Source organism: Lepisosteus platostomus, chromosome 3 (genome assembly GCF_059453375.1).
Source record: "Lepisosteus platostomus isolate fLepPlt1 chromosome 3, fLepPlt1.hap1, whole genome shotgun sequence".
Lineage (NCBI taxonomy): Eukaryota > Metazoa > Chordata > Actinopteri > Semionotiformes > Lepisosteidae > Lepisosteus > Lepisosteus platostomus.
In genome coordinates, this window is record NC_142613.1 from 50,121,075 (window position 1) to 50,134,871 (window position 13,797).

Consider the following 13,797-nt stretch of genomic DNA (forward strand, 5'->3'; position numbering starts at 1 on the left):
GGCCAAATAACATCAGACTGATAGAATTCCAAATGTGTACCTAGCGTAATGTTTATTAATGTATACAACCACTGAGTTATTATGATATGTTTGATGAATTTGGAAAAATATTTTCAGAACATTCAGTAAGTTTTAAAAGCTGCATCTGCCTACATACTGTAGCATTTTTCAAAGAATCAAGTAATAGGTTTATTCCATGCTGAAAAGAGAAGAAAGAAAACACGTTTCCCCCGTGGAGCCTTCTTCACGTGTGAGGTCAGAAATAAACAGAAATAAACCTATTAATTGTTCCTTTGCAGCCTACGCATGCTGACACAGCTACCCACCTGAACTACAGTATAACAAAGAATGTATACTTGCCTAATGTATTAATTGTACAATCACATACTATATCTCACTGTATATGGGAAGAACACTGTGGCCTGATGGAAAATGTGTTTAATCTGTATTACAATATCCTGAATCATTGTACTGATTTTATGCAAATAGCTTTTTTTTTCTAACTAGTACTCATTCTTCACAAGCTAGTTGACCGAGGCTTCATTTTCTGTTTGGTGAGTATGGACTACAGTATATTGACTTGAAACTTGAAACACTGGAGAAGCGATCGCACTTTTTGATTGTCTGTCGAAATCATTATTATCTGTATCCGTAGTGTTTTCATCAGATTCTGATGGTACATATTCTGAGGATATAAAGTGCTTGTGTTGTGTATAAGTAGACTTTAGACTTCAGTGCTCCACTCCTGGACCCAACCCCCAGCACATACTGTACAGTAGGAGGTCTAGCAGACCCACAGTGATAAAAGAAAAACGATTTTATACAGAAAGTGTTTCTGATATAACTGACATTCATCTGTGATTGAAATCTTTCTTTGATCTCTTTGCATGGTTAACACATCTGAAACTCATTCACACTCCATTATATCAGAAGGTTTTATGACCTAATGACCACTTAGGATTACTACAGTAATAAGACACCTAGTCCTTGGAGTGAGCTAATAACGTTCTCCACTGTCCTCGTAAACACTAAGGATCATCTGTCTGTATTTAGTCTGCCAGCAGACTGGTCGTAATAGAAATGTTTGCAGATGATATTCTGTTGAATAGACTCTGAAAGTGATTCACTTATCAGCCATTTATACAGCTTGCAATGATACTGAGGAACCCTATCCCAAGCGAAATCTTGCACCCAAGACTGGAATAGCAACTGAGACTTAGTTTTGGTGCCAGAAATCCTATCCTGGTGGTGAGATAAATAAAATTAGTCTCTTCCTTATCCATTGCTGCATGTTTTTTTGTTTTTTTAGTGTCTATGACAAGCTCACAGACTGCTTCTACCCAGAGTTTGGTAATGTACATACTGCAGTATATTAAAATAAACTGAAAAATAAATTGGATACAAATGTTTTTAGAAAAATAATTCCATAAACAAATAAGTTCATTTAAAGGAAAGCATTTATCTGAATGTCATACTTAAATAAATTAACATCTAAAGTCGGAGGATTCTTTACATATCAATTTTATCTGTGAATATATTTTCTGACTATGAAAAGTTGTCATAACCAGAAACCCATCCCTGACAACACAGGACATTAAAGAAATAACAATTCCATTAATAATTTCAATATCTCCCACAGGTGTCTGGACAGACTGTGCACTGGTCTCATCCAGCTCTTCAACCTTTTAAAGTAGAGACGTGTTCATGTTTTCCATCATCATGCTGTAGATGTTGTTCTGCTTCTATTTGAGAGATTTCCATCGTGTTCCCTCTTGTTAATCCTATTATTCACAGATCATTGGATGCCTCATTTCTTCCCCACATTTCTTCACATGGGTTAACTAACTGCTAATACTCTTTGTAATACAATACTTGGCACCAGTCTGTCTTTATTTACAGTGTAAAAAATGAACCTAACAAGCAGGCCAAATAACACCAGACAAGACAATATAAAGGCTCTGAATAGCAGAGACTCTGTACTATTATGAACACAAAACACCAGCCAACAGACAGAACATTGAACTAGCTGGTAACAATCAACAATTACACACAGTTTCATCGCACAATTTAGAAGCCTGTGCTGCATACAATTGCTTTGTGTGCATATCAATTAATGTAATGTGTGCAGATTGGGTCATTTTCCTTACTGCACACTCACTGTTTGCCAGCAATGCTCTAAAACTTGTGTTTTTGCATGTGTGTATTGTGTATGTCCATCCTATACAATTTCAACATCACATGGGTATCATTCATGCAGAAGATTCTGTAAGAGAAAATGATCCTGGAGACTTACTGTAGGAGTCTGCCTTTTGATTGCAATGCTCCTCTCCTCTTGTTACTACCAACTCTTAATGATCTGCTGTTGCTTTATAAACATATTTCTAAAACAGTGGTTTTGTTGCATTTGCAATTTGCTAAAATAATTAATCAAACACATTGTAGGCGATTAAAAGGTTAGACACTGGTGTATTTTTACATGAATGGGGAGACCTTCAGTCCTCCAAACCACAAGAGGTGGAGGTTTTTCTTTTGAAGACTTTATCTTCTGCCTTGACTCTGAAAATGGTATTCCAGCTGAATGTAGGTGTGTGGTATTTGCAAGGTTACTGGCTGCAACAGTAACTTAGTGCCGTTCAGGACCCTTTGCGGATGGTGTAATCCGGACGTAAGGACAACAGGGAAAAGACATACAGGATCAGGACGGGTTGACAGACAGGGGGGCTGGACGGCGGTGATCTGGTGCTCGGGGGGCAAATCCGGGGCGCAGCCCAAAGTCCAGGAACGGGGGGACCCATCCAAAACGAGACTAACAAGGTTAAAAATCCGGAATGGGATCCGGAACAGGAACAGGGACTAAAACCAGGGTAATGAGGCCAGGCACTCCGAGCCCCGGACTCAGCAGGTCAGGACGCCGTGATGAAGCCGATGCCGTGGGTCTCTCCTGGACCCACTGGTAGGCGGGCTTCCGGGCGTCCATCTCCCAGTGCTGAGCCAGGAATAGTGAGAGGGTCTGGCTTAAATAATGGCAGACTAAACAGGGGGCAGGTGCATGAAATCAACTAAAATACAAAAGGGCCGGAGCGCCCTTAAGAGGAGGGATGATGATCGTGACACTTCGTCTGGCAAAAAAGACATAAATAGGGCATGTTGTTTTCTTTTTGTTTTCCTGCTATCCTCTGATAAGGTGAATTAGTGATTATGGATCAACCAGCAATAAACTATCAACTGCACAAAATGATTCCAAAAACATTTAAATAATATCCAAAATCTGTATAGTAACATATACTTCTACTATACGTCCAAGGAGTTTTCCTATAGGGAGCATGGGACTCTACTGTCATGGTTTGTATTAGTAATGAAACTTCTTCACCCATTCTTGCAAGTTTAAGAGCCATATTTATATTAATAGGAATTGTGAGCAGGTGTACTCACTGACAGAGAGAAAAAGATCTCTTCTCTAATGAACTCTCACACCAGCAGGTCTCGCAAGGTAAAATGCCACACACAAAATTCAGCACGGGTACTCAAAACTACATAAGGTCAATTTGCGTAAAAGAAGGGATTTCTGTACTTCATTCAAATGGCATGTTCCAATACAGTTTTGTAAGTATATGTACTGTATATTAAAGAACAATTACAAGGTAATAAGCTTATGTTGAACAAAATAGCAGGCATACTGTATAAAGCAAAAAATGGAAGCAGGATATAGTTTCACACTGAAGTGAAAAGCAACCATTTTCAACATTTGTTACACACATTTTTATTTTAATGGTTTTAAAAGCGATTTTTTGAAGTCATCCCCCTCGCGGCACACAGTGACTGTATGACCTCAGAAATGTTTGACCTCTGTATCCATATATTTTCCAACACATACTGTTCAGTATGACAGCCAAGTGTAAGTCTGCTATTTCTGGAGGAGGAGGTTATTTTGCACTTCCACTGTCAATGAAAGGAACACGATGGGTCCCTACGTGTAAATAGACGAGTTATGCACTATCACGTGCCTCATGACACAAACGTTAGCCCTCGCCAGTCTGTGTGATAACGTAAAGTGCAGACTGTCTTCACTCTGTCACTAAATCCTTTCTCCGTTACTTGACACTCGCTTCTAGATTTGTATCCAGGCCTAATCTGAATATATATATTTTTTATTTTTGTCGCTGAACGTTATGAACTCACTCACCAGGAAAAATGCCATTACAGAACAGCAATGTACAGTACCTCTGTTCTCTAAACTTTTTCACATACCAGGAATAATTTCCTCACAAACACCCACCTGATAGTAAATTGGTAATTATGGTAACCAATAAATATCAAGGGGGGAGTGTGATTTAAAGTGAAGCACAAATATTAAGCTCTGGATGTGAAGAGAATGCCTATTCAAAAAATGTGTACATTCAAGATGCTTTTTGTTGAGCCAAAGATTAGAAGAAAGCACAAAATGTTAGAGCAATCTCTTCTCCCGCTGTCACTGATTCTGAGAGATGTACAGTACGTTAGGATCTCAGTAACAAGAGTAAAGCAAGGCACTGTTTCCACAGTGTGGCCCCTTGCATCTCGTATCTTACACAAGGAGTGGGCTGGACACTCTGTGTCGTGGGAAGATCCATGGGCACACATTGAAGAATGGAAACATTTAAAAAAAATACTGTTTACTATGTAATTGGAAGTCCTGGAGAGTGCATATTATCCCTAGAAATGTCAGATACAATATAAATTCCCTTGTCTGACCATTGCACAAAGGCAAAAGGGTGTTCAGATAAGAGACCAGCATTCTGAAAAACGTATGTTTGTGTGATGTACAGATGCAGCCGTTCAAAATGGGTGGGGTATTTCGCGGTATACCCCGGTGGGCGTGTCGCAGTATCACGCAGTATCACGGGGTTAATCGCGTCATTTGACGTCATGCCGGAAAGTATCTGGCATCACCTTGTAAAACCGCCAGGAGGAGCCAATAAAGCTTAACCTCTCATGTACAGCATTTGAGCTTTTAAATTTAAATTGTGATGTGTATGTGTGTACTGTATGTGTGAGAACCACTTTGGTCTTTCTGCTATACATCCTGTAATTAAAATTAACACCATCAAAACATAATTTGCATGGCTCACAGTGTAGCGTCAGACACTTAATGTGTGGCCATCTTGCCCTCCTCACAAACATAGTGTTTAGTGTTCAGTCTGATTGATACAGTTTGGGTATAAAAAAAAACAACAGTCAACAATTCGCAACTTGCTGTTTGTGCATATGTGATATCATATATGGTTTATAATTCAGTAGCCACTGAGGAGGAGGGGAGGCATCGAGCTATAGAAATGACCACAAGTGAGTATCTTCATTTCAATAGTAGAGACATGGGCTTGAATTGAGTTAGTTGCAGCCATCTATCTAAATCCATCTTAAAGTTCAAACCCTGTTGAAACAGTAGTATGCAAGCTGTATATATTTACTGTACACACATTTGTATTAATAAATTCCTAACGTCTGGGCTCTTTGCAGGTACAATAGACCTGTGTCCTCTAATGCAATATTTCGGGGAAGTAGTGCAGTCTTACTCCAGTAGATTTTATACCCAGACAATAATCTAGAATCATTAGAAATATCAAGGAAAACAGAGAGTGACTGAGTGGGTTTCGTCACGAGTGAGCATGTATTACCTACACACATGTAGATATGATGCTGGGTAGATTTCATTTCAATAGGAGTAATTGCGGTAGGGAGATGGACTGTGCTGATGACTGTGCTAGGGGTTCTAATGACATAGCGAATGGTAATAGTGAGAGCAGGAGGTGGGGAGCTGAGGAGAACAGATAGCATTCATCATGACCATAGCTGGGGGGATTGCGAATCATGTTTCAATCATTTTGAGGGGGACCGTGCCTAGCCCCACGTGGTCAAGAGCTGTCCAGAGATGATCACATTCAAGACTTTCTCAGCAACCAGTGACAGAACAGCAGCAGCTGAACTGTCAGTGTTGGAGGCATAGGTGACTTGAAGGAGACGGCGAACGTCATCCGTAGCCAGAAGATACTGTACCTGACAAATCCTGTTTGATCTCGATGTTTTAATCTATTCATCAAATGACCAAATCTGTGTAATAATAATCTGGCTCCGTCATACCGTACATCTCCGAACCCCTTCCTGTAGGCTCTGTTCAGATGAGGCTGGTTCTTAGCTCCCTGTTCTTCGGATTAGTGTAAATGTAGGGCTGCTGGTGTCTTGGTGAGTATGGCTGCTTTTCCTGTTGCTGCTCCATTGTTATGGAATGCCCTTCCTCTGACTCTCAAGAGACAAATTCTTTCAAGTCTAAACTTAAATCTCACCTTTTTACTAAGGCCAATGTCTGATTTCCTTACAGTTCACATATGTTCTTGTTTATTTATATTTACATTGTATTGTATTTTTTTTCTTTTCTTCTTTATCACTGTGTACAGTGTCCTTGGGTGCGGAAAGGTGCTTTATAAATAAAAGTTCTTCTTGATCTTCTTCTGCAAAGCAATAGGATTGGACGTGGTTATATGTGAATTTGGCTGTGATGGTTCTCGGTACAGAACCCTCATGAACGCCCAGGGCGAACTGTATTGTATTTCCTCGAATCCTCCCCTCCCCTCTCCTGCTCTGCCAGTCTAGATTATTGTAACTCCCTCTCTGCCACAGATCCAGCTCACACAAATTTCTGCAGCTCATGTAGTCTACTCTCCTCTCACTCTCCTGATGTGACTCTGTTAGCCCTTCCCTGTATATAGACACCTCTCATCACCAATGAATGCTGTTTCTGTACTGCCTGGTATCCACACCATACACAGAGTTAATCCAAGTGCAGCTCTTGCACTTGTAGCCCATTTTCACATTATTGTGGATTTTCTGCTCCGGTTCTCTCATGGCTCTTTGCAGTGATGTCTCCTCCTGTCTCCTGCAGACCTCAGTTCGTTCCGCGGTCAGTAGGGGGCAGCAAACATACAGCAGCACAGAGTTTGGGAAAGAGCAGTCTCACTTGTCTGCAGTTGCGGGGCGGAGTGTCTCGGCTGCAGTGTTTGTTTGAGTGAGTTAGTCGCTGAGATGGGGTTCATTTTTTAAATTTGCGTTTGTGAAACAATTTTCTTCGTTTTAAAGCTTTTCCGGGGACTCACGTGAGTAGGCAAGCCGAGAGTTTGATTGGAAATGCATATCATTTACCAGATCAAACACAACGCCGCTCTTTGTGTAGTTTTGTGTGATTGTGTTTTTAAACCCAGCCTCGGTTACAGTCTGCTGCAGACAGGAATGGAAGGCTCGGGTGATACTGTACTATAACTTATAGTATAAATGCTGTCCAGCTCTGTCTTTCTCTACAATGCAGTGTAGCACTGTAAGTCAGGCATTGTGTCATCATCCTTGGTATTATTATAAGATTTTCTTTAAGCTATCTAGCACTTTTCCCGAACGATTGCAAAGCTCTGTACATATTGCAGAGGATCCACTCCAGCCTTTACTAAAGCCCAGCAACCCCACTGCACTGCTGATCCAGGGGAAGAGAGAGAAACTGCTGCTCCGGGTGAATTAAGGAGGAACATCAGAGAGGACAGAGTGTTTAAACCAAGAGCAGAATTTAGCCAGGACATCCCGGCTGCTAAGAATAGTCCCATGTTATCGTTAATGCCCACTAACACTTCGGGTCCTGGTCAGAATATCTCGTCTACAGGACAGTCCCATCCCATGCTGGGTCATGGGTTTGGAAATTGGGGTCCAGAGGGAAGGGCATCACCTGACCTGACCTTGCTTTTCCCTGCTTACACTCTATCTCCGTCTGATGAAGTGTTACTGTACTGGGGTATCCTGTTACAGCATCTTAATGCCCTGGCCTGTCTCCTCAGCACTGTAACCAGGGTGTCCTGCTCCAGGTGTTGGCAGGTCTCAGGATGGCCTCTGCTCAGCCGCAACAGCCTGTCCTCACAGTGGAACAAGCCAGAGGTGAGAAACCTGAAGCTCCAGGACAGTCCTACTCCCAAACCCGCTTCAGTTGTTTACTGTTTCAGAGGGCATACAGTATATCTGTCGACAGCCCCCTAATAAAACACAAGGCCCTCAGCACTGGCTGGCAGTAGAACTGCAGTATCGAACATCCTGCTATATTTTATATCACATGTGCGGCAAGCAGTGATGTTCTTTGTCTGGATCAGAGGGCAGAACCCTCCTCTATTCCAGTTCTCACAAAAATACATTATTGACAGTGATTTGAAACAGCTTTAAATCAGGAAGAAAAGCTCAGATCTGCAGCATCTGAAGAATGTTGGACTGTTGCCCTGTTCAGTCACTGTAACAGTCTGTAACAATGCAGTGTATTCTGTTCTGTGCTTCAGCTGGGACAGTGTGAAACAGTGCTGCCTGTGTTGCAGTTGGGACAGTGTGAAACAGTGGGATAGAGGACCTGGTGTGTCTCACAGTGCTGTCCTGTGCTTCAGTTGGGACAGTGTGAAACAGTGTTGTACAGGGCCTGGTGTGTCTCACAGTGCTGTCCTGTGTTGCAGTTGGGACAGTGTGAGACAGTGGGATAGAGGACCTGGTGTGTCTCACAGTGCTGTCCTGTGCTTCAGTTGGGACAGTGTGAAACAGTGTTGTACAGGGCCTGGTGTGTCTCACAGTGCTGTCCTGTGTTGCAGTTGGGACAGTGTGAGACAGTGGGATAGAGGACCTGGTGTGTCTCACAGTGCTGTCCTGTGCTTCAGTTGGGACAGTGTGAAACAGTGGGATAGAGGGCCTGGTGTGTCTCACAGTGCTGTCCTGTGCTTCAGTTGGGACAGTGTGAAACAGTGGGATAGAGGGCCTGGTGTGTCTCACAGTGCTGTCCTGTGTTGCAGTTGGGACAGTGTGAGACAGTGTTGTACAGGGCCTGGTGTGTCTCACAGTGCTGTCCTGTGTTGCAGTTGGGACAGTGTGAAACAGTGTTGTACAGGGCCTGGTGTGTCTCACAGTGCTGTCCTGTGTTGCAGTTGGGACAGTGTGAAACAGTGTTGTACAGGGCCTGGTGTGTCTCACAGTGCTGTCCTGTGTTGCAGTTGGGACAGTGTGAGACAGTGGGATAGAGGGCCTGGTGTGTCTCACAGTGCTGTCCTGTGTTGCAGTTGGGACAGTGTGAGACAGTGGGATAGAGGACCTGGTGTGTCTCACAGTGCTGTCCTGTGCTTCAGTTGGGACAGTGTGAAACAGTGGGATAGAGGACCTGGTGTGTCTCACAGTGCTGTCCTGTGTTGCAGTTGGGACAGTGTGAAACAGTGGGATAGAGGACCTGGTGTGTCTCAAAGTGCTGTCCTGTGTTGCAGTTGGGACAGTGTGAAACAGTGTTGTACAGGGCCTGGTGTGTCTCACAGTGCTGTCCTGTGTTGCAGTTGGGACAGTGTGAAACAGTGTTGTACAGGGCCTGGTGTGTCTCACAGTGCTGTCCTGTGCTTCAGTTGGGACAGTGTGAAACAGTGGGATAGAGGACCTGGTGTGTCTCACAGTGCTGTCCTGTGTTGCAGTTGGGACAGTGTGAAACAGTGGGATAGAGGACCTGGTGTGTCTCACAGTGCTGTCCTGTGTTGCAGTTGGGACAGTGTGAAACAGTGGGATAGAGGACCTGGTGTGTCTCACAGTGCTGTCCTGTGTTGCAGTTGGGACAGTGTGAAACAGTGGGATAGAGGGCCTGGTGTGTCTCACAGTGCTGTCCTGTGTTGCAGTTGGGACAGTGTGAAACAGTGGGATAGAGGACCTGGTGTGTCTCACAGTGCTGTCCTGTGCTTCAGTTGGGACAGTGTGAAACAGTGGGATAGAGGGCCTGGTGTGTCTCACAGTGCTGTCCTGTGTTGCAGTTGGGACAGTGTGAGACAGTGGGAGAGAGGACCTGGTGTGTCTCACAGTGCTGTCCTGTGTTGCAGTTGGGACAGTGTGAGACAGTGGGATAGAGGACCTGGTGTGTCTCACAGTGCTGTCCTGTGCTTCAGTTGGGACAGTGTGAAACAGTGGGATAGAGGGCCTGGTGTGTCTCACAGTGCTGTCCTGTGCTTCAGTTGGGACAGTGTGAGACAGTGGGATAGAGGACCTGGTGTGTCTCACAGTGCTGTCCTGTGTTGCAGTTGGGACAGTGTGAAACAGTGTTGTACAGGGCCTGGTGTGTCTCACAGTGCTGTCCTGTGTTGCAGTTGGGACAGTGTGAAACAGTGTTGTACAGGGCCTGGTGTGTCTCACAGTGCTGTCCTGTGTTGCAGTTGGGACAGTGTGAGACAGTGGGATAGAGGACCTGGTGTGTCTCACAGTGCTGTCCTGTGTTGCAGTTGGGACAGTGTGAGACAGTGGGATAGAGGGCCTGGTGTGTCTCACAGTGCTGTCCTGTGTTGCAGTTGGGACAGTGTGAGACAGTGGGATAGAGGACCTGGTGTGTCTCACAGTGCTGTCCTGTGTTGCAGTTGGGACAGTGTGAAACAGTGTTGTACAGGGCCTGGTGTGTCTCACAGTGCTGTCCTGTGTTGCAGTTGGGACAGTGTGAAACAGTGTTGTACAGGGCCTGGTGTGTCTCACAGTGCTGTCCTGTGTTGCAGTTGGGACAGTGTGAGACAGTGGGATAGAGGACCTGGTGTGTCTCACAGTGCTGTCCTGTGCTTCAGTTGGGACAGTGTGAGACAGTGGGATAGAGGACCTGGTGTGTCTCACAGTGCTGTCCTGTGTTGCAGTTGGGACAGTGTGAAACAGTGTTGTACAGGGCCTGGTGTGTCTCACAGTGCTGTCCTGTGTTGCAGTTGGGACAGTGTGAGACAGTGGGATAGAGGACCTGGTGTGTCTCACAGTGCTGTCCTGTGTTGCAGTTGGGACAGTGTGAAACAGTGTTGTACAGGGCCTGGTGTGTCTCACAGTGCTGTCCTGTGTTGCAGTTGGGACAGTGTGAAACAGTGTTGTACAGGGCCTGGTGTGTCTCACAGTGCTGTCCTGTGTTGCAGTTGGGACAGTGTGAGACAGTGGGATAGAGGGCCTGGTGTGTCTCACAGTGCTGTCCTGTGCTTCAGTTGGGACAGTGTGAGACAGTGGGATAGAGGACCTGGTGTGTCTCACAGTGCTGTCCTGTGCTTCAGTTGGGACAGTGTGAAACAGTGGGATAGAGGACCTGGTGTGTCTCACAGTGCTGTCCTGTGTTGCAGTTGGGACAGTGTGAAACAGTGGGATAGAGGACCTGGTGTGTCTCACAGTGCTGTCCTGTGCTTCAGTTGGGACAGTGTGAGACAGTGGGATAGAGGGCCTGGTGTGTCTCACAGTGCTGTCCTGTGCTTCAGTTGGGACAGTGTGAGACAGTGGGATAGAGGGCCTGGTGTGTCTCACAGTGCTGTCCTGTGTTGCAGTTGGGACAGTGTGAGACAGTGGGATAGAGGACCTGGTGTGTCTCACAGTGCTGTCCTGTGTTGCAGTTGGGACAGTGTGAGACAGTGGTTTAAAGGGCCTGGTGTGTCTCACAGTGCTGTCCTGTGTTGCAGTTGGGACAGTGTGAGACAGTGGTTTAAAGGGCCTGGTGTGTCTCACAGTGCTGTCCTGTGTTGCAGTTGGGACAGTGTGAAACAGTGGGATAGAGGGCCTGGTGTGTCTCACAGTGCTGTCCTGTGTTGCAGTTGGGACAGTGTGAGACAGTGGGATAGAGGACCTGGTGTGTCTCACAGTGCTGTCCTGTGTTGCAGTTGGGACAGTGTGAGACAGTGGTTTAAAGGGCCTGGTGTGTCTCACGGTGCTGTCCTGTGCTTCAGTTTGGACAGTGTGAAACAGTGGGATAGAGGGCCTGCTGTGTCTCACAGTGCTGTCCTGTGTTGCAGTGGTGCTCAGCGAGGTGATCCAGGCATTCTCAGTGCCAGAGAACGCAGCGCGGATGGAAGAAGCCCGAGAGAGCGCCTGCAATGATATGGGCAAGATGCTGCAGCTGGTGCTGCCTGTTGCCACACAGATACAACAGGAAGTTATAAAAGCATATGGCTTCAACAATGAAGGAGAGGGTGAGAGTGCAGTTAATACTGACAAGATACCTACATGAGCACTGTGATACTGTAGTCCTGCTCAGAGAGAGGGGTTAATACTGACTCACTACCTACATGAGCACTGTGATACTGTAGTCCTGCTCAGAGAGAGGGGTTAATACTGACTCACTACCTACATGGGCACTGTGATACTGTAGTCCTGCTCAGAGAGAGGGGTTAATACTGACTCACTACCTACATGAACACTGTGATACTGTAGTCCTGCTCAGAGAGAGGGGTTAATAATGACTCACTACCTACATGAACACTGTGATACTGTAGTCCTGCACAGAGAGAGGGGTTAATACTGACTCACTACCTACATGAGCACTGTGATACTGTAGTCATGCACAGAGAGAGGGGTTAATACTGACTCACTACCTACATGAACACTGTGATACTGTAGTCCTGCTCAGACAGGGTTGCAGGTGCCAGAGTGACAGAGGCAGTATGTCTGTGGTTACACAGTACCTGAACAAAGCAGAGGTGGAGGAATTGTATAAAGAGACTGATGGCTGATCTAATACACAGAGAAGCAGGAATGATGGAGGCCCTTCACAGAGGTAAAGATTATAGATATTTATCATAGGACCTAGCACAATTGACATCCACAATAGCATCATTTTGTCGGTCGAATACATTTGTGATGGAAATGCCAAAATACTGTATATCAACCAAAACCATAATTATTCCATGTAAATTTAATTGTTCCATTTGTATCAACGTATAAAAAAAAACGTTCAAACTAAGAGGAGGGAATGTAAAATCTGACTCTGGCCAGGGGTCATTACTCCTGAGTGGGCCTGAGTGAATTTTAAACAGACACCTGCTATTGTATCTGACACCTTCAAAAGAACCTAAAGGCAGGGATAACATGATCAGTAACAGCCACTGTACCAAAAGTCGAAATGTTTTTTTTTTATTCTAGTCTGATTGGTAATGGTCATTTATTAACCTCCTTTCATGATAGTAACACAGGGTGACCATAGCTGGATTCTGATTGTAAAACCTGCTGTAACACTGTTGTAATTGGGGACACTGTGGGGGATATACTTTGTGGTGTGTCTGTTTCAGTGTTCTCCAGAAATGCCCATTTTTGTAACAAATTAAACGACTAATCTCAAATCTTCACTGAACTACGTTGCAACTCCTTGACTTCTCCTTACAGGATAAAACTGCAGATGCACTTATAGTGTCTGGGCTGAATGGCCTGTTTGGGTTTGAAACTTTTTTTGTTTTAGTTAATGCGGAGGTGCTGTGTTGTTTATTGCTACGTTGTGTTTTTAGGTGTCCTGAAATTTGCCCGCCTCGTGAAGATGTACGAGTCTCAGGACCCGGAGATCGCTGCTCTGTCCGTCAAACTCAAGTCTCTCCTTCTGCCACCCATGTCTGTTCCACCTGTGGGGGGCGGGATCACAGCTTCTTAGACGGGCCTCTTCCTGTATGTCATTTCCTCTGCGTGAAATTTTTTTTACTCCGGTGAGACTAGGGTGGAGTGTGATTTTGCAACATTCCATATATACAGCGTATTCATTGTCATATAGATTGTTCGGGTACAGTTATATCAAACACTGATGAAAATCTTTTTGTGACCATTTGTAATGCAGGCAGTGCAATATAAAATGTCTGAGTTTATTAAATTATGTTTTGTGCTCCTAAGATGAACATTGTTCCTTCTGTTTACAAGCCTTGTAGAATACAGCAGTAATATCCTCTATGACATGTCTTTTTTTGCCTGCTCTCTGCTGGCTGGTGCAGATGACGTGGTGGGTTGGTGGCTGTGGAGCAGCAGCCA

General features: G+C 44.8%; 1 protein-coding gene across 3 annotated transcripts; it reads left to right on the top strand.

The window, feature by feature from the left end:
* Positions 1-6,984: 6,984 nt before the first annotated feature.
* On the top strand, positions 6,985-13,661 carry grcc10 (gene rich cluster, C10 gene). 3 transcript variants are annotated; one of them, XM_088625935.1, is made up of 4 exons: positions 6,985-7,127; positions 7,851-7,947; positions 11,805-11,981; positions 13,290-13,661. In XM_088625935.1, the coding sequence occupies exons 2-4, from the start codon at positions 7,896-7,898 to the stop codon at positions 13,427-13,429; spliced, it is 369 nt and encodes a 122-aa protein (XP_088482061.1). In that variant the 5' UTR covers positions 6,985-7,127; positions 7,851-7,895; the 3' UTR covers positions 13,430-13,661. The 3 variants fall into 3 exon arrangements, with proteins under 3 accessions (XP_088482061.1, XP_088482062.1, XP_088482063.1); XM_088625936.1 differs by having other exon boundaries at positions 6,998-7,127; positions 7,793-7,947; XM_088625937.1 differs by having other exon boundaries at positions 7,016-7,039.
* Positions 13,662-13,797: the final 136 nt, after the last annotated feature.